General features: G+C 54.4%; 1 protein-coding gene across 1 annotated transcript; it reads left to right on the top strand.

The window, feature by feature from the left end:
* Nucleotides 1–2,011: 2,011 nt before the first annotated feature.
* On the top strand, nt 2,012–20,064 carry RRM1 (ribonucleotide reductase catalytic subunit M1). The gene is made up of 19 exons (XM_062515251.1): nt 2,012–2,148; nt 3,125–3,213; nt 5,226–5,403; nt 5,856–5,956; nt 6,554–6,613; nt 7,324–7,363; nt 8,545–8,707; nt 9,463–9,604; nt 10,743–10,826; nt 11,093–11,254; nt 11,792–11,871; nt 12,512–12,713; nt 13,159–13,308; nt 14,211–14,432; nt 15,256–15,332; nt 16,212–16,347; nt 17,392–17,487; nt 18,449–18,637; nt 19,067–20,064. The coding sequence occupies exons 1-19, from the start codon at nt 2,130–2,132 to the stop codon at nt 19,253–19,255; spliced, it is 2,379 nt and encodes a 792-aa protein (XP_062371235.1). The 5' UTR covers nt 2,012–2,129; the 3' UTR covers nt 19,256–20,064.
* Nucleotides 20,065–20,364: the final 300 nt, after the last annotated feature.

Here is a 20,364-nt window from a genome sequence, read left to right as displayed (position 1 = left end):
GGAAAAGCATGGTTTTCAGGGCACAAATCAGCCTTTCCTGAGCCTTCCCAAGCCCAGCCTCTCCAGGTGGCAAAGTTTCTGCACAGCCTTGGCTCCACTCAAACCCCACAGCCAGTTTTCCTCTGCACTCCCATTCAGAAATGAACCAACTGCTCCAGCTGCTCCTGCGTTCACAACAGGGTGAGCAAAGCTCGGAGGAGAAGAACCTAAGGGCAAACATCTGTGAGTGCAGCTCAGGCTCCAACCAGACCACAATGCCATTTGGGGATTGTTTTCCTTCTGTAGGCTCTTTCCAATGAACCAGAGGCACCAGCCCAGCTTTATTCCCATTTCCTGATCAGTTCCAGGCATTCCCTGTGTCCCATCTTTTGGGGAGGGCTCTCTGGGCTCTCAGAGCAGGACCGGGCTCACCTGGTGCTTTGGGGCCAAGAAACCCCCAAAGGCATCTGGAGGGCTTGGAACCAACACCCTCACCTCAGAAGGAGCAGTGGCCCATCCACAAACAATAAAATACTGAATTTCCAGCCCCTTGGAGCCCTGGGATGTCTCTCAGGATCAGCCTCAGCCCAAGGGTAACTTGCCTGGTGAAGATTCATTGTTCTGACATGGAGCAAACCCCAACACTCCTGGGGTGGTGACACATTTGGCTGTGCTTGCTGTACCCCCAAAGTAGGAGCAGCTCAGCCTGACCCTGAGGGCAGGGGGGATGCAGGGGAACCTCACAGGGTCACTGCAAACCACAGACAGGAGATATTCTCCTGCCAGCCTGGGCTCCCAAGAGCCACAGCTCCCAGTTCCTGAGACACTCAGAGCAGGACTGGAGAGGAGCTGATGGTGTTTGGGGCTGGATTCTGCTCAGGAGCCTCAGCAGTGCCTTGGTGCTGCTGCCCCCAAACCTTCATGGGACTTTGCAGATCTACGGAATGTTTGGGTTGGAGGGACCTTAAATCCCATTTAATCCCAGCCCAGTTCCATGGCAGGGACACCTCCCACTGTCCCAGGCTGCTCTCAGCCCCAGTGTCCAAGCTGGCCTTGGGCACTGCCAGGGATCCAGGGGCAGCCACAGCTGCTCTGGGAATTCCATCCCAGCCCCTGCCCACCCTGCCAGGGAACCATTCCTAATTCCCAGTATCCCATCCAGTCCTACTTTGAAGCCATTCCCTGTGTCCTGTCCCTCCATGCCTTGTCCCCAGTCCCTGTCCAGCTCTCCTGGAGCCCCTTCAGGCCCTGCCAGGGGCTCTGAGCTCTCCCTGGATCCTTCTCCTGTCCGGGTGAGCACCCCCAGCTCTCCCAGCCTGGCTCCAGAGGGGCTCCAGCCCTGCAGCAGCTCCGTGCCTCCTCTGGGCTCTCTCCAGCAGCTCCAGCTCCTTTCCCTGCTCTTGGTATCCCAGGGCTGGAGGCTCTGCAGGTGCAACTTTGCTGCTTTTGAACTGGGAGAGAATTTTCTGTACTTTCAGCTCTTTCCCTGCTGCTCCTCCGCCCTGGGCCATGGCGGAGCCTCTGGTTGTTCCTGGGCAATTGTTCCTTGGACACCTTCAGGGATGGGGACTCCGCCACCTCCCTGGGTGGGAGGTGGGATATAAAGTTTAATCAAATATTTCACGCTTGGGCCTTGATTTAGGATAATTACAATTACCATAATTATTGTTTTGGCGTTTTAGGACGAGGGTGTTTTGTCCCTTCGCGGCCTCTGTCTTTGGCGCCCTCAGCCCCCATCCTGTCCCTCCATCTCCTTCCCGGGGGGGGTGGAGCACTGACTCCGCCATCTTTGAAGCGGGCGGGATTCGCGGTGTTCCCCGGGTGGGTGGCGATTCCAGGGGGGAAAGCGGGGAGAGTATCGGGATGGAGGATGGCATTAGTGTCCGCTAGCGGCCACGGACGGCGCCGGGAGCGGGACGGTGCGGGAAGGGGCAAGGCGGGGGGAGGGCTGTGCCCGGAGACAAGATGGCGGCGGGCGCTTCAGGGGGGCGGGGCGCGCGCGGCGGGCGCGGGAAGCGGCGGGCGCGGAGCTGCAGGGAGACCGCGAGAGGGACTGAGGGGGGACCGGGACCGAGCGGGAACCGGCACCGAGCGGGGACCGACAGGGACCGAGCGGGACTGAAAGGCACTGACCCGGACCCACCGCCGCCATGCACGTCGTGAAGCGAGGTGAGGAGCGCTCCCCCCGGCCCGGGGGCTGCTCCGGGGGTTCACGCACGGTACCGAGTGTCGGGGATGGGGGCACTGACCTGCCCAGGGCACCCGGGTGTGGGCACGGCACCCCTCGGCTTTAGGGGTCCCTTGTGGTACCTGCAGAGGAGTCCCTCCCCCCACTGTGGGGTTCCCTCTGTTTTGGGGGGTCTCTTACATGGCACCCAAGGTAAGCAGATGGGAATCGCCCCATTTCGGAAGGGTCGCTCATGGTATGTGAGGGATGGGTCCTCCTCAGCTTTGGGGGTACTTTATGGAACATGGCGCGAGGGGATGAGACCCCTTTGTCTTTGGGGGTCCCACTCATGGCACCCTTGGAGAGCAGAGGATGTGTCCCCCTCTCTCTCAGGAGGGTTCTGATGGGTGGATGGGATCCCCTCAGTTCTGGTGAGAGGAGATGAGGAGCTGAGCTCCCCTCAGCTTTGGAGGGAGCCCCGAGTGAGAGAGCTCCCCCCAGACACCAAGAGCAGGGTATGAGACCTCTCAGGTTTTTTTGGATCCCATGGCAGGAGCTTTGGGCTGGCTCCCCACCCCTCTGGGCCAGCAGAGGTGAGGAGTGACCCTCAGCTGGGTCCCCACCCTAGGAATTGGGTTTGTGCAGTTTTATGTGGGAATTCTTGGGGTGGAGAGGAAGCCTCCTCTTTCCTTGTACCCCACCCAAGCTGTCCCTGGTGATTGCCACACACAGTTGCCCCACGGGAGGGGCTGGGCACGGGCCTGCTGTACTGAACTGGTTCTTACTGGGGCAGCACTGGTGGGACTGGGTGGGCGCATTCTGTGCTGAACTGGTTCTTACTGGGGCAGCACTGGTGGGACTGGGTGGGCGCATTCTGTGCTGAACTGGTTCTTACTGGGGCAGCACTGGTGGGACTGGGTGGGCGCATTCTGTGCTGAACTGGTTCTTACTGGTGGCACTGGTGTGACGTGTCCCCAGATGGGCGCCAGGAGCGGGTCATGTTTGACAAGATCACGTCCCGCATCCAGAAGCTCTGCTACGGCCTCAACGCTGACTTCGTGGATCCCGTGAGTCCTGCCCTGACCCCACTGCTCCTGGGCAAACCCAAGCAGGAGTTCCCAGGGTGTCCCGTGCTGGATTTGAGGATCCCTGTGGGTCCCTTCCTGCTCAGGATGTTCTGTGGTTCCATGAGCTCTTGGCAAACGCACCCAGAATGTGTTTGTTGGAGCTGTTTGTGTTCTGAGGGGTTTTGCTTCCCAGGTCTTCCCAGGTTTTGCTCCCCACAGAGACTGTGGAGGGGAAAATCCCTTTTCCCTGCTGTAGATCCCTTTCCCCTCAAACCTTGGGGAAGCTACTGAGTCCCTGGTACTTAAAAAAAAAAAAAAAAAAGTTTTGTTGCTCCAATTCCCATATTTTGAATTTGGTAGGTTGCTCCCAGTATCAGCCTGCAAAGCTGGAGCAATGCCACATGGAAGTAGCTCTGGATCCCCTTGTGGTCAAACACCAGGACAGAATTCACTGCCACATCTGCTTGGTTTTCTGAGCTGATTTGGGGTGGGCATTGATCCCACTCATGGAAGCTTCTCCTTCCAAAGCCTGTGCCCAGGGTGACTCCCCATTGGACCCACTGATGTGATTTTTATGCAGGTCTCAGACCCAGTCTGGCCATTTGGAGTCACCAATTAAGGCTCTCCCCATCTCCAAGTTCTCATAATCCATTCTCCAGTCTGAAATTCCCCCTGTCAAACAGTTGCCATTGGTCCTGCACCCAAAAGTCTTTGCGATGGACAGCAGGAGGAGGACACTGGTGACTTGGTGACCACAGCATGAAGTGTCCTGACTTGCCCCCACTGACTGGGAGTTGATGCTGGGGACAGAAGTGAAATTCTGAGTCCTTCTGTGCCCCTGAATTTTTCCTCATTCTGCAGTCGTGTGTCAGGGTCTGGCCTGTTCTGACCCCGGGGTGGTGTTGGCGAGGTGGCCGAATAAGTAACAATGGGATGGGAATGACCAAAGGACTGGAAATGAAAGCTTTAATATAAGGAGAAATAAAAAGGGGTGCACAAAGGTGTGACATAAAACAAACCAAAACATCTGCTCACAGCTACCTCTTGAGAAACAAAGTAAAAATACCTCTGGCTCCCTAAAAGTCTCATGTTCACAGGTCTGTGTAGCTCCTTTAGAAGACCCCAAAATGGGGTTGAGCACACACTTATAGAGACTATGGACGGAATGTTCTAGAAAGCTTCCAGCCAAGCACAGAGTGTTGTGTAATGTATTTGCATGGTCACTCACAGTCATTCCCATAATCCTTTTCTCCTTGCCATAGCTTGACCAGACGTTGTCCATCTTGGCTTCTCAGTGTCCAGGCTCCAGTTTTGTTCCTGCTGTGTGGCCAGTCCACAGCCTGTTCCTTATAGGATAGGATGGACTGCCACAGTTTTGTGTGATCCCTGTTCCTGAAGCTCAGCTTCTCCTTTTGGACTTGGATGTGCTTGTCCCAGAATCTTCCCAGGCCAGCAGTACCCCTCCCAAACCCTGTGCTATGTTCCCAGGGAGGCTGGAAATCTCTTGAGTTGTGCGAAAGTAGCAGCAGTTCGCAAAGGTTCAGTAGAGAATGGTCAGTCCCATTGCCTGGAAACCATCCCTGCACAGAATCCCAGAAGGGTTTGGGTTGGAATGAGCTAAAATCCCACCCAGTACCACCCCTGCCATGGCAGGGACACCTCCCACTGTCCCAGGCTGCTCCCAGCCCCAGTGTCCAAGCTGGCCTTGGGCACTGCCAGGGATCCAGGGGCAGCCACAGCTGCTCTGGGAATTCCATCCTGTGCCAGGGCCTGCCCACTCTGCCAGGGAACAATTCCTAATTCCCAGTATCCCATCCAGCCCTGCCCTGTGGCAGTGGAAGCCATTCCCTGTGTCCTGTCCCTCCATGCCTTGTCCCCAGTCCCTCTCAGGGAGCATTCCCAGTTGTCCCAGTCTGCTTCCAGTTTGCTTTCGTGCGCAGTGAGCGGTGCTGCCGAGATCCACCAGACCCGGGAGCTGTGGGGCTCCCTGACTCGGGCATTCCCCTTTGCAGGCACAGATCACCATGAAGGTGATCCAGGGGCTGTACAGCGGGGTCACCACGGTGGAGCTGGACACTCTGGCCGCAGAGACCGCGGCCACGCTGACCACCAAGCACCCCGACTACGCCATCCTGGCCGCCCGCATCGCCGTCTCCAACCTGCACAAGGAGACCAAGAAAGTCTTCAGTGGTGGGTGAATCTCTCCAGCTGCTGGGGGGAGATGCAGGCTGAGAGCTTTGTTGCACAGAAATACGGAAATCTCTCAAGTGGGAGTTCCTGAGGGCCCAGGCTGGCTGGAAATGCCGTGGAGATGAAACCCACGAGTTCTCCAAGGCAAATGAAATTGCCTGATTTATGAAGAGCAGCTGTAGAGGTGGAATAGTGAAAAAAGTGATGGATGGAGATCAGGTTGTACCCACTTTCCTCCCCATTTGTTACTTTTTACAGCGGGGTTTTGGCAGGATTTGTAAGAGAAGTGGATTGTTCAGGCTGGCAGTGCTGGGCAGTAGAAGAGCAGTTGTGTGTTTGAGGGGGTTATTTCCCAGGACAGGCATTCTTGCCTTGTCCATCCCTGAATCCAGAGCCAGGTGCTGCTGGGACAGGCCTGGACATGTCTTGTTCACTTCCCTTTTCCCTGGCAGATGTGATGGAGGATCTCTACACCTATATCAATCCTCACAACGGGAAGCACTCCCCAATGATCTCCAAAGAGACTCTGGACATAGTTCTGGCCAACAAAGATGTGAGTAGTGGGGTTTGTTTCACTTCTGAGCTATGGCACTTGAGTTTTGAAAACGTAAATAATTTGCTTTTCATATTTCTTAAGCAAGCCATGTTTCTTTTAGGGTAAAAAACCAACACAGAAACAACTGCAGGACATGAGTGGGGAGTTTAAGAGGGGATGTAGGAGTTTTCTTCCCCTGGAAGTTTTTGTAGTAAAATTTGGTTTTTTTGGATGTTCCCATTGCCATGATCAGCGCAAGTAATTAATTTGAGGAAAACTACCTTGTACTAGAGCAAAGTGAGGCAGCACAGGAGGGAGAGGAGAGATTTGGGTTCAGTTTCCAGGTCATTCCAGGTCTGTGTTCCGACCAGAAAGTTCCTTTTGTCCTTTACTTCTGTGTTTTGTTTCTTGTCCAATTAGATTTCAGTAAATTCAGCCAAACACTGAGTGAAAAAAGGTTGTTGAAGCTGTGCTGTTGTTGTTTTGAGGGAAGTGCTTTTCCTGCTTCATTGCTGTGTCCTGGTGCCCCTCACACCCCAGAGCTTTGGGGCCAGGAATGCCAGCAGGTGTGACACTGTTCCACCTTGTAAAGGTCAATTGTGTTCTTTCTGCCAGCGCCTGAACTCTGCCATCATCTATGACAGAGATTTCTCCTACAACTACTTTGGCTTTAAGGTAAAGAGCACCTTGCTGCTGGGTCAGTTGGGAAGGGTGGGAATGCTTGTGGGATTGTCTGCACTGGGGCAGGGGGGACACAGGAGGAGCTGGCACATCAGTGGGGCTGTGAAGGTGAAGGGGACCTGCACAGAGCAGCTGCCCAGTGGGATAAATCATGGAGTTCTCTTGCTGCTGGAGTATTTGAACTGTTGGGCTGGGTTTCACAGCAGATCACACTGAGTGTTGCTGGATGCCATTCCTAAAGGAAATACCCATATCCTTAATAAACCAAAGAAGGGGGTTTTGCTTTTGCCATTGTCTAATGGAGCAGTTCTGTCAGTGTGTCACTGCACACGTTTATCCTCTCCCATGCTGCAGTGTCTCCCCACACCACCCCAGGGGCTGCAGCTCACACACAGCTCAGCTGTGCTGCTTTGGTTTGGGTCTGACTCGGGCTCTGGGGACTCCAGAGAGGTCCTGTTGGTTCTGGACACTGTGGAACCTCCTGCCCATGCTCTGTAATCCAAAACACTGTTGGAATCTTCCAGTGCACTTGTGTATTTTCAGTCATTAATCACCTAATTAGGCTAATGGATAGAGAAGGAGCAGAGTGCAGGGGTGGTGGAGCCTGGGATGAGGGATGTGGAGATGACTGAGTTTGGATTGAAGGTGTTTAAAAAAAAAATTCAAATCTGCCTGTCTGCTAAAATCCATCCTCTCTTTTAAAGACTCTGGAACGCTCCTACTTGCTGAAAATCAACTCCAAAGGTAAGGGTTGTTCCTAGTGCTGAGCATTTTGTTAAAAATTTGAGTTAATTTATATTAAATTAAGGCTTAGTTTAGGTACTGTGCTGTCAGTGAATGCAGGTCCTTGACTTGGATATCCTGGGACACCAGAAGGGTCAGAGATTAATTACAATATCATAAAGCTGAAACATAATTGGATTCTGTATATTTGACTGGATTTAACTGTTAATATAGGTGGGGTTTTTTCCCTCCTCCATGAGAGCAGCTGAGCATTGGAGCAGCTTGATCCTTGAGTTTTTCAAAGCCTGATGGGATGAAGTCCTGAGTAAACAGGCCTGGTGCTCTTTGAGCAGGAGTTGGGCTGGAGAACTCAAGTTCCTTCCGACCCCAGTCACTCTGTGATTCCATGACAGCTCTGGCTCTCTGGTGTCCCACTGCAGCATTTGCAGCTTCTTGTTGTGACCTCTGTGACTGTCACATGGAGTTTTTTTTCTCCCTGGCTTTCTGAGTTTGCTTGGTGGGTGAGAGGCTGGACACGCCCCAGACAGGTGCCTTGGCATCCCAAAATCCCTGTGCCCTGGGCTGATCCCCAGGGTGGGCAGCAGGAAAGGGATTGGGATTGTGCCCCTGAGCCTCCTCACTCAGGTGAGAGCTCACCTGGATCCTGCCCCAGGCCTGGATCTCAGCACAGGGAGGAGCTGGAGCTGCTGGAGAGAGCCCAGAGGAGGCAGCAGGATGAGCAGAGGGCTGGAGCAGCTGTGCTGGGAGGAAAGGCTGGCAGAGCTGGCATTGTTCACCTGCACAGGAGAAGCTTTGGGCTGAGCTCAGGGTGGCCTTGCAGGGCCTGGAGGAGCTGCAGGAAACATGGAGAGAGACAATTGCCAAGGGATGCAGGGACAGGACACAGGGAATGGAGTGACAGGACACAGGGAATGGCTTTAAGCTGATGGAAGGCAGGGTTAAATGGATATTGGGAATTAGGAATTGTTCCCTGGGAGGGTGGGGAGGGGCTGGGATAGAATTCCCAGAGCAGCTGTGGCTGCCCCTGGATCCCTGGCAGTGCCCAGTTCCAGGCTGGACACTGGGGCTGGGAGCAGCCTGGGACAGTGGGAGGTGTCCCTGCCATGGCGGGGGTGGGATGGATGGGATTTGAGGCCCTTCCCAAGCCATCCCATGGCATTCCCTGTGGTGTGTCCCTGCAGTTGCTGAACGTCCCCAGCACATGCTGATGAGGGTGTCTGTGGGCATCCACAAGGCCGACATCGACGCTGCCATCGAGACCTACAACCTGCTGTCGGAGCGCTGGTTCACCCACGCCTCGCCCACGCTCTTCAACGCGGGCACCAACCGCCCCCAGCTCTCCAGGTGCTCTCCCTGTCTCTCCTCAGGGCATCCTGGGCACGGGGAGGGGCTCGGGGATCACGTCTGCTCAAGTGAGATGCTTGCACAGCCTCTGAAATGAGCAGCTGAGTTTCTTCATGATATTTTGAGCAGCTGCTGTCAAGTTTTAGCTGGTTTTGGGTGAAAATGGCCGGGTTTCTGTAAACTCTAGAGATAATGGAAAAGCTTTGCATGGCTGTGTTATATTGGAAAGTTCCTGATGTGCATAGTCTGCTGCAGATGACCAAATGAATCCTGGTAATTGTTTTCTAAAAGCAGCAAGCATAACTGATAGGTTTTTGATGTTGTATATATCCAGAAAAGGATTATATTTTATAAAGGTTTGTATCAATGTATTGGGAAAAGGTTCTTCCCTGTCCCAGAGGGTGCTGGCACTGCCCAGGCTCCCCAGGGAATGGGCACGGCCCTGAGGCTGCCAGAGCTCCAGGAGCTGCCAGGGATGCCCAGGCTGGGATTGTGCAGGACCAGAAATTGGACTCTGATCCTTGCGGGTCCCTTCCAGCTCAGGATATTCTGGGATTGTCTGGTTAAAAACGTTTGATAGCAGAGGTATCAGCAGTACAGGTATTGCTCGTGATGGTTTCTGTTTTGTCCTTTATTCCACCACACCTGTGGAGCACACTAAACATCCCGTGTTTGCCCTGGTTTTTACAGCCTGGTGAAAAACTTAATGTTTTTGCTTCCCTTCTTTGTCCTCTGAAACCATTTGTTTCCTTCAGCTGCTTCCTGCTATGCATGAAGGACGACAGCATCGAGGGCATCTACGACACCCTGAAGCAGTGTGCTCTGATCTCCAAGTCTGCTGGGGGCATTGGCCTTGCCGTGAGCTGCATCCGTGCCACGGGCAGCTACATTGCTGGGGTGAGTGCCCAGCACAGGGACACTGCTGCTGCTCCAGGACATGCCCAACCAGTGCTGCCTCACTCACTTCACACAGCACTGAGCCTCCCCCAGTAGTCCTTTGGCCCAAGGCAGGAACGTTGGTTTTCCTTGCTGCTTTGGCTTCCTAGTAGAAACCTGTTGGAACCCTGGTCACTGAGAGTTCTGAACTTTCTGTGCTGACAGGCACTGACCCCCAGGAGAACTCTGCATTTGACCTGAGGCTGTGGAGAAGGCTTCCAAAATGGAATGATAGAGCTGGGATCATGGGGGTGTAGTTTGAATAGAAGTGTGTGATATCACACAGGGGAAAACTTAGAGTTTAAGGTCTTAAAATATAGTAATATATGTCGCGCAAGATGGAAGTTTTAGGGTGGAGGTTTTGTCTTCTTCACCTTCTTCATGAGTCTGGGTGGTACTTTTGCAATTGGATAGGAAAATTGTCATTGTGGGTCACGAGTGTTTGGTTATTGGGTTAAAAGTAAAAATAATTGAGGTGTCCATTCTTAATTGGACAGACTGGCTCGTAAGAGGCCTTGTAGAAAAAGAGATACATCACCATTTTTAGCTTGTTAGATTGAAGTGCTGTAGAACTCACTGTAACATAGATAAGAATTAATAAACATCTGAATCCAAACAAGCAACTCCATCTCTTAAGCAATTAATCCCAACTCTAGCAGAAGAAAAAAGAAGTTAAAATGCAAAAGAAACCCTTCCAAAAAGAGGATCTCATTCCACTGTTTGGTCAGACAGTTTCCAAGTTTATCTATTAGCAGCCTAGGAATATGCCCACAGACTTGTGCACTAGCCCTTTGCCTTCCTGTGTCTCTAACTGCCCCAGACCATCTATGGATATGTGTTTGGGGTTTCTTGTCACAGTGTGACAAACCCTGCAAGCCTGTAGGTGACATAATGTAGGAGAAAGAAGTTGGGAGGGACATTTTATTAACTCTGGGACGCATAGCTGATACATACATTTTTGCCAGAAAAAGTGTGGGGAAGGGACTGGAAATAATTGGTGGTGATAGTGTAAGAGCTCTGCAGACTGAGGAAGGACCCACAGGGAATGCAGGCCAGCCCCTGCAGGGAGTTATTTATTGCTTTTTTTGTGTCTCTGCAGACAAATGGGAATTCCAACGGGCTCGTTCCCATGCTGAGGGTGTACAACAACACCGCCCGCTACGTGGATCAGGGTGGAAACAAGGTACCTTGCATGAGGCTCCAGAAGGGAGTCTTGGGCAATGGGAGAGCTTCCATACTGGGAAGGGTTGTCCCATGAGCAGCAGGGAGCTGGTGGAGTGATTGTGGGTGGCACATAGTTGTAAAAGGGCCTTTTTTCCCCTTGTGTTGGTATCTGGTGTTGCCCTCCAGTTCCCAGCTAGTCTGGGGTGCTGTGGGCACTCAGGAGCAGGGCAGGAGGTTTCTTTCCAAGGACAGCAAGCTCTGATCCAGATTGTATTCCGTGTCCAGAGACCTGGGGCTTTTGCCATTTACCTGGAGCCGTGGCACTTGGACATCTTTGAGTTCCTGGACTTGAAGAAGAACACAGGGAAAGAAGAGCAGCGAGCCAGGGACCTGTTCTTCGCTCTCTGGATACCTGATCTCTTCATGAAGCGAGTGGAAACCAACCAGGTGAGAGCTTGGCTGGTACAGAAAAGGTCTGATAGTGGAGGAGCAGGTGAGCAGCCCTGGAGGGAGCTCAGGAAGGGCTGTGGAGCTGCTTTGCTCCTTGTTCCTTCCAGGACCTTCCTGGAAGAGCTGCTGCACCTTGTTTGGAAACTTGGCTGTGCAGGTGGAGAATGGAGCTGGACAGCTCCAGCTCGGTGTTTTATTTCAGGGCTTAATCTTACAGCCCATGACTTGTTCTTGGACTGTTGGGCTGTTTTGACTCTGGGATTTCCTCAAAGCATCAACATTTTCTAAGTAAATTGTTCTTCTTATGCTTGCTTGTATTTCACAGAATCCTTGACTGGTTTGGCTTGGGGGGGGGGGAACCTTAAAATTCATCCAGCGCCCCCCCCTGCCATGGCAGGGACACCTTCCACTGTCCCAGGGTGCTCCAACCCCAGTGTCCAACCTGGAACTGGGCATTGCCAGGGATCCAGGGGCAGCCACAGCTTTTGTCAAGAGTGCCTGAAGATTCCCTCTGAATATTTTTCCCCCTTGCAGGACTGGTCCTTAATGTGTCCAAATGAGTGTCCTGGCCTGGATGATGTCTGGGGAGAGGAATTTGAGAAGCTCTATGAGAGGTAAGAAGAGTGAGCAGACCTGTAAGTGGTGCCATGCTCTCCCGGAGCTGCCTGTGTCCTGTGGGATCCAGGGCATTTTTCTCAAGTCTGTGAGCCCTGCCATGCTTAGAGATTACCTCTCCACACTAAGTATTTAAAATGTAATTAGTCCAAATCCTTTAAAATAATTTTATTGGGCACATGGAGTCCCTCTAGGACAGATCTCAGAACTGAGGCACCTGGGTGACACCTGGTTCTCCAAGCAGCTCATGTGCATCTGAGCAACAAGGGCAAGCTCCCCCTTGGGAGGGGGGCTCAGAGGTGGCCACTGGGCTCGTTGTCAGATTGATGAAAATGTGAGGATGGGGATGTGTCCTTCACACTGTGACCTGTCAGGGTGGAGCTGTGTGAGAGTGACCATTGTAGCCTGTTAGAGGGACAGTGTCCCTATCAGAGGGACGTCCTGCAGCAACCCCCATCCAGAGCACTCCATGGCTTTGTGTGGTGGAAGATCCATTTCCCTTAAACAAGGACGGTGCTGCTGCGCTGCTGTGAGGGCTCAGCAGTGGGCAGGGCCCTCGCTGCCCCAGACCCAGGAATTAAAAGGACTTTTCCTGGTGCCTGGGGCTCTGGGACTGACCCAGCTCCGTGTGCGTTGCAGCTACGAGCGGCAGGGCCGCGTGCGCAGGGTGGTGAAGGCCCAGCAGCTCTGGTACGCCATCATCGAGTCCCAGACCGAGACTGGCACCCCCTACATGCTCTACAAGGACTCTTGCAACAGGAAGAGCAACCAGCAGAACCTGGGCACCATCAAGTGCAGCAACCTGTGCACCGAGATCGTGGAATACACCAGCAAGGAGGAGGTGGGTGCAGGAGGGAGCTGGGAGTGCTCCCAGCAGCTCTCTGTGTCTGACTTGCTTGGGGAGGGGAACAGGCAGCTGAGAAACTTCTGACCTGAGTACTCACAGCTCTTCCACTGACTGTGGGTTCCCTTCCCACTCGTGTGGAAGATTTGGGATGGCACAAGACACCCTTCAAAGGGGAAGTGACAAGGAACAAACTGGGCTTGAAAATTCCTTCCATTCCAGACCCTGTGTGAGGATGGTTTCCAGGCAGTAGGACTGACCAGGGCAGGATTTCTCTGGTCATACGAATTTCTGCTGAACTTTCCAGAACAGTCGTTACCTTCTGCTGTGGGGAAGGACCAAGGAGTGTACTTTGCCAGCCTGGCAGGTTGTTTCTGTGCAGTTTGGGGCAGAGCTGTGTGTTGTTGGCCCATTCTCAGTGATTCCCTGTCCCTGCCTGCAGGTGGCTGTGTGTAACCTGGCCTCCATTGCCCTGAACATGTATGTGACCCCTGAGCACACCTATGACTTCAAGAAGCTGGCTGAGGTCACCAAGGTCATCGTCCGAAACCTCAACAAAATCATTGATATCAACTACTACCCTGTGCCAGAGGTGAGTGCTGGGCTGGGGCAGGGCTGAGTCCTGCCCACAGCAATCCCAGAGCAGTCTGGGACACAAGCAATCCCAGGGGAGCTCCACAGACCTGTTGGGAACTCTATGAATCACCTGTTCCTTGGTGGGACCTGTCAGTCCCTGCCTGAGCTTCAGCCCAGAGCAGTTCTGTAGTGAAGCAGTTGTAGGAAAGCTTCCCACTCTGGTTCTGCCATTGGAATTTTTTTATTTGTGAAGGTTTCCATGAAGCACAGACCAGCAGTAGGAGCAGAGTGGGAAGTGGAGCAGGGAGAAGGATCCTGAGAAAGTCTAACTCATTTTGGTTGGTTTTACAACTCCCTGATAGGAGGGGACAGCCGGGTGGGAGCCAGACTCTGCTCCCAGAGAGCAAGGCAAAGGACGCGAGGAAATGGCCTTGACCTGTGCCAGGGGAGGTTTAAGTTCAACATAAGGAGAAATTTCTTAATGGAAAGGGCTGTGCAGCCCTGGCACTGACTGCCCTGGGCAGTGGTGAAGTCCTCATCCTTGGAGGGGATTGAATATCTGTGGATGTGGCACTTGGGGACATGGTCAGTGGTGGCCTTGGCACTGCTGGGGAACGGTTGGACTTGGTGGGCTCGGAGGGATTTTCCAGCCTCAGTGATTCTATTAAATGTCTTCACTTATCAGGACGTGCTGAGCGTTCGCGTCGAAATCCCGACTCCCTTTGCTGGGTTAAAAAAGCACAGTCTGTGCTGAGGTCTGACAGACTCGCTGTGGGCCTCAGCAAGCAGTGGCAGGGTGGAAGGTGTGGGGATGCAGAGCTCACGGCACGTTGCAGCAGGAGGTTTTCTCCCAGAGCCCATTCCCAGGCCGGTTCCCCGGGCTGTGCTGGAGGTGACTCCTGTGTGTTCTGCCTGCAGGCCGAGCGCTCCAACCGGCGGCACCGGCCCATCGGCATCGGCGTGCAGGGCCTGGCCGACGCCTTCATCCTCATGAGGTTCCCCTTCGAGAGCGCCCAGGCCCAGCGCCTCAACCAGCACATCTTTGAGACCATCTACTACGGGGCCCTGGAGGCCAGCTGTGAGCTGGCCAGGGAGCAGGGCCCCTACGACACCTACGAGGGCTCTCCGGTCAGCAAGGGGGTGAGTGCCAGGGGCTGCCACGGGGGAGGGCTCTGCAGAGCTGATCCCGTGCCTGCGCTGCTGCAGGGACCTGCTTCATGGCCAGTGGGATCTGAGTCAGCTGTGCTCTGGAGCCAGGAGGGACATCCCTGTCCTGGGGACACCAGGGAGGGATTGTCCCACCCGGCCTCACCTGCAGTGCTGGGGACAGCTCTGGGGGTCAAGAGAGTCCAGAGGAGGGACACGGGGATGGGGAAGGGTCTGGAGGGGCCCCACGAGGTCACTGGGTCAGTGCAGCCTGGAGGAGCCCGAGGTCAGAGCTCCCCGGGGCTGCAGCTCCTCCCGAGGGGCAGCGCAGGGACAGCTCCGATCTCTGCTCTGGCACAGGGACAGCACCCAGGGAGCGCCTGCAGCTGGCCCAGGGCAGGCTCAGCTGCATTTGAGGGAAAGGTTCTGCCCTGTCCCACAGGGTGCTGGCACTGCCCAGGCTCCCCAGGGAATGGTCCCGGCCCCGAGGCTGCCAGAGCTCCAGGAGCTGCCAGGGATGCCCAGGCTGGGATTGTTGGGGGGTCTGGGCAGGGACAGGGGTGGGACTGGATCATCCATGTGGGTCCCTTCCCACTCAGGATATTCTGGGATTCTCTCATTGGAAGGGACAAGACTCAGCCTGTGCTGGCTGTGCCCTGGAGCAGTCACAAGGTGGAGTGTTAGGTCATACCAGAGCTTCACTGAGATCTAATTGGAGAAAAGAATTAAGAGGAATAACAGGTCCATTTCCAATGGGATTTATAAAACATGGAGAAAAGAGTGCCCTCTCTAATTTGGACCAAACTGTATTCCTCAGATCCTTCAGTATGATATGTGGAATGTCACCCCCTCGGACCTTTGGGACTGGAAGGCTTTGAAGGAAAAGATTGCCAAGTGAGTAACCCTGCAGGGTTTGTCGTAGATGTCAGATAAAACCCAGACTGGGCCATGTGGGAAGGACCTCAAAGCCCACCCAGTGCCACCCCTGCCATGGCAGGGACACCTCCCACTGTCCCAGGCTGCTCCAGGCCCCATCCAGCCTGGCTCTGGATATGAATTTGATATGTTCTGTCTACTGAGAACTAAAGGCAGGGTCCAAGTGGAAAACAGTCCTGTGTGTTCCCCTCACCCCAGCAGATCTTTCCTCTGAGCTGTTTCTTGGGTGGCTTGCTTTCATTTTTGTCCTTCCAAGGCTGAGGAGCCCGCCCTCACTGCTTTGCTGTAGCTGAGCTCTAATTCCATTTTGGATGCATCCAGCAGGAGAATTTGTGCTCCCATTAAACAAACGTAGTGAGGAATGAGCCATGAGCTGGCCTTGGGGGCTCTTCCCTGCTGCCAGGGAAAAGTGAGCCTTGAACATCCTAAAGACAGGAATCGCTGAAGTGTCTGTCATGGACTAATTCTGTCTGTTTGGCTCTGATTTTTAAATGTGGCAAACCTGTGCCCTGTCCTGTGTGTGGAGAGGTTTCAGCCTCCTCATGTGCTGCTGGTTCAGCTCTGTCTCAGGGCTGTGGATGTGCAGTGCCTGGCAGATTGTCTTCTCTGCACCCCATCTCATGACTGAATTGTTTGGGAAAGCCTCTGATGAAAGATGAGAATAGCAGAGCTGCTAATTGCACTCCCACCTGACCCACTGTGCCAGTTCAGGGGTGCTTCCCTTTGCCCTGTGAGGCTTTGCAGGTGACCCTGGATTTCCCGGTCTGTGCTGTTCCTGGCTCTTTCCTGTCCTGTCTCCCTTGACTGCAGCTCCCTAACTCTGCCTGTTGCCCCCAGGTACGGTGTCAGGAACAGCCTCCTCATTTCCCCCATGCCAACAGCCTCCACTGCCCAGATCCTGGGCAACAACGAGTCCATTGAGCCCTACACCAGCAACATCTACACACGCAGGGTCCTCTCGGGGGAGTTCCAGGTGAGCTCTGGGGGAGGAGCTTGGCTCTTTCCTGATGTTTTATGCCTAAGGAAGACAAGGGGAGGCCTCACACCTGGGGCCTCAGTTCAGCTGGAATTTTGTGTGCCAGCACCCAGGGGACCTGGAGCACTGGGTGCTGCAGGAGTCCAGCTCTCTGTGTTCTGCAGGCACCATGGAATTGGTGAAATTATAAACAAGTGCTGCTTTTGTCTGGGAAAAACCTTTGTGGGGCCTCAAGGTGGGCTGCAGGAATAACTGCTGAGGGGGGTTGTGATATGATGGGAGGGACGTGGGAAGAGTAGCTGAGACCACGGTCCTGAGAACGAGCTGTGAAGCACTCGAGGGTCTGAAGGAGCCATGGGAGAGCTCCACAGCATCAGAGGGGTCTGTCTGTTGGGAAAGGGTGTGAAACAAGTGAGTTCTGGAGGCTGGAGTTAGCAAAGACCCCTCTGGAGACAAGGGGAGACTGTCCCTGTTTGGGAGGTGTGTCCATCCCCTCTGGGGTGTCTCTGCTCTGCATTCCTCCTGGCTGCAGGATCACCCCAGACAGGAGTGGGGAGGTGGAACAGGAAGATCACTGCCCTGCCTCCCTGTGTAGGGCAGGGGAGGGCTGGGGGCAGGGACCCCAGTCCAGCAGGAAAAGGTGGCTGTGTTTTCTTCCCAGTACTCAGCCTGCCCCTGTTCTGGTCTTTCCCCTCCTGACATCAGTCTTGATTGTTTACACCCTTCTTTAGGAACTCAGGTTGTGGCCAGTGGCCCTGTAACAGCAAGATCTCTCCTTTTCCATCTTTTGGAGTTCCACATGCAGGGCAGTTCCATACAGCCCCCTTTCTAATTCGCTGTGTCCAGAAGAGTCCCAGAATGGTTTGGAGGGACCTTAAAGGTGATTCAGCCCCTGCCATGGGCAGGGACACCTCCCACTATGCTAGGCTGCTGCAAGCCCTGTCCAGCCTGGCCTGGAACTCTTCTAGGGGTGAGAGTCTGTCAGGAATGTGCAGGATCTTGTTCAACCATTTAAAAACCTTTGGCTTCTGCCCCTGCCAGGTTGTGAATCCCCACTTGCTGAAGGATCTCACTGAGAGGGGCCTGTGGAACGAGGAGATGAAGAACCAGATCATCGCCCACAATGGCTCCATCCAGGTATGGGGGGAGCAAGGCAGGGGTTCTGCCAGGCAGGTCCTGCTCTTTCTAGATTCCCACTTACCAGGAGGATGTTAAAGGGGTGATTTCATAGCAGGGAATATAATGGAATGTCCTGAGCTGGAAGGGACCCACAGGGATCATTGATCCAGCTCCTGCCCTGCCCAGACCCCCCAACAATCCCAGCCTGGGCATCCTTGGCAGCTCCTGGAGCTCTGGCAGCCTCGGGGCTGGGACCATTCCCTGGGGAGCCTGGGCAGTGCCAGCACCCTGTGGGACAGGGCAGAACCTTTCCCTCAAATGCAGCCCATCCACATGTAACTGCTGAGGGGGACCTGACACAGCATGTCCAGAGGAGGCCACCAAGTTATCAGAGGGATGGAGCACCTCTCCTGCAAGGAAAGGCTGAGAGAATTGGGATTATTCAGCCTGGAGAAGAGAGGGCTCCAGGGTGACCTCATGGTGGACTTCCAGGATATAAAGGAACTAACAGGAAACATTGAGAGAGACTATTTACAAGGGCTGGAAGGACAGGACACGGGGAATGGCTTTCACTGCCAGAGGGCAGGGCTGGATGGGACACTGGGAATTAGAAATTGTTCCCTGGCAGGGTGGGCAGGCCCTGGCACAGGGTGGAATTCCCAGAGCAGCTGTGGCTGCCCCTGGATCCCTGGCAGTGCCCAATTCCAGGTTGGACATTGGGGCTGGGAGCAGCCTGGGACAGTGGGAGCTGTCCCTGCCATGGCAGGGGTGGCACTGGGTGAACTTTAGGGTCCCTCCTGACCCCAACCTTTCTGGGATTCTGTGTTTGGATTGAGGGATAGGGCTCAGCTGTACAGGCCTCAGTTCCAGTCAGGATTGCTGACTGGAGCCCCAGCAATCACTGAAGAATTCCATGTTATAAAGAGAGATGTCTGGGCAGTCAGTGCTTTCCACACTGGAAAACTCCTGTTCCTTCCAGAACATCCCTGAGATTCCCGATGATCTGAAGCAGCTCTACAAGACCGTGTGGGAGATCTCCCAAAAAACCATCCTGAAGATGGCTGCAGACAGAGGGGCCTTCATTGACCAGAGCCAGTCCCTGAACATCCACATTGCTGAGCCCAACTATGGGAAGCTCACCAGCATGCACTTCTATGGCTGGAAGCAGGTATGGGCTGGGGGTTCATCCATAAACACGGGCATTATCTGGGATTGGGGTTCATCCATAGACATGGACATTATCTGGGATTGGGGTTCATCCATACACACGGGGCATTATTTGAAACTGGGGGATCTTCCCCACAAATGGGACATCCCTGGCATCGGGGCTCCTTCCATACACGTGAGGCATTATCTGGGACTGGGGGCTTGTTTCCAAAAAACAAGAGCCTTACCTGGGATTGGGCGTTTGTTCCCAACAAACGGGGCCTGGTAGTTTTGGCAGCCAGGGATGAGTGCCGGCGCAGCGGGTTGTTCTCACGGATTCTGGGAGGCACAGAGGGCTGCTTCCTGCCAGGCATGCTGTTTTCCCCTGGGCTGTCTGCAGAGCCGGGGTGCTGCAGTGCTGCTGCCAGCCCTGAGGCTCCCCTGTCTCCAGGGCCTGAAGACTGGCATGTACTACCTGCGGACAAAGCCTGCTGCCAACCCCATCCAGTTCACCCTCAACAAGGAGAAGCTGCGCGAGCGGGAGAAGGCGTCCAGGGAGGAGGAGGAGAAGGAGAGGAACAAGGCAGCCATGGTGTGCTCCCTGGAGAACAGGGAGGAGTGCCTCATGTGTGGCTCCTAAGGGCCAGCCCTCCAGCAGAGCCATTCCACCTGGAGCTGCGGGGATAGGAGCAATCTGCAGTATGGATGTGAGGATGGCTGGGGCTGGGAGAGGGGTAGTGTAGCTTCCCCATCCGCAGGGATGGGGCACGTGGATGGGGTGAGCATTGCTTTAGGGGCTGGGCTTCCAGGGAATTCAGTGCTCTGGCGTGGCTTTCCGTGGAACCCTGCAGGCAGGAGAGGGACCAGGGAGGTGCTGGTGCCACTCACAGGTCTGTCCTGGGCACTCCAGACTGTGCATTGCAGTCACCAAAGACAGCTCCTTGTGTCCAGGGGAGGTGCACACCTGGCTGGTCCCTTTTCCTTGGCCGGGAACCCCCCAGGTTCGGTGTGTTCAGTGTCCAGCTGACACCTGCGGTGTCCCCACCCTGCCAGAGCCTCCTCCCACTGCTGCCCCCTCTCCTCATCCCCTCTGGCCTTTCCAGACAGCCTTTGGAAGGAGCAGATGCATGGAAAGGGTGTTGCTTCCTGGGCTTTTCTCTCTCAGCTGCCAGGGCAGAGCCTGGCACCGGCTGAATGTCCTCCAGTGGGGCCAGGGAAGGCAGAGCTGCTGCCCTGTATTTTATTCTGCATTACACTCACTAACTTAGTCTAATTGCTCAGGCAGTTTGCTGGTAGGAGGGCCACAGGTCAGGTGCCACCTTGTGAGGGCTACGTGCCATTGGTGAAGGTCACCTGCCCTCTCTTTTCAGGGAGCTCCATTTCTCCACCCCTGGTAGTTCTTAGATGTTTTAAACCTCTTATTGATTTACTGCTCCTGCACTCAATCCCTGCTGGAACTCAGTGGGCTTCAGGCAGTTCTGAAGTATTTATTGAACTTGAATCCAAACTCAATAAAACGTGGAATGTCGAAGGGCTGGGCGGTGTTATCTCGGGAACACTTCTCTTGGGATGAAAAACAAGCATCCCTGGTACCAGGCTGGTGCTTCTGCTCCTGTGCTGTTTCCCACAGGGACATGGAGACACTGTCCCTCTGCACAGCCCCTGGCAGGAGGGACGGCGGGGAGGATCGGGCTGTGCTCCAGGAGTAGGGACAGCAGGAGAGGGAACGGCCTTGGGCTGGGCCCTGTT

The sequence above is a fragment of the Cinclus cinclus genome, chromosome 2 (assembly GCF_963662255.1).
Source record: "Cinclus cinclus chromosome 2, bCinCin1.1, whole genome shotgun sequence".
Classification (NCBI taxonomy): Eukaryota; Metazoa; Chordata; class Aves; order Passeriformes; family Cinclidae; genus Cinclus; species Cinclus cinclus.
This window is presented reverse-complemented; position numbering and strand designations above follow the sequence as displayed.

What these genes read in the sequence shown, in the direction of transcription:
- RRM1 (XM_062515251.1), top strand. An exon ending in ACTACTACCCTGTGCCAGAG is followed by an intron (nt 13,309 to 14,210) that starts GTGAGTGCTGGG and finishes TTCTGCCTGCAG; the next exon opens with GCCGAGCGCTCCAACCGGCG. An exon ending in GCTCTCCGGTCAGCAAGGGG is followed by an intron (nt 14,433 to 15,255) that starts GTGAGTGCCAGG and finishes TGTATTCCTCAG; the next exon opens with ATCCTTCAGTATGATATGTG.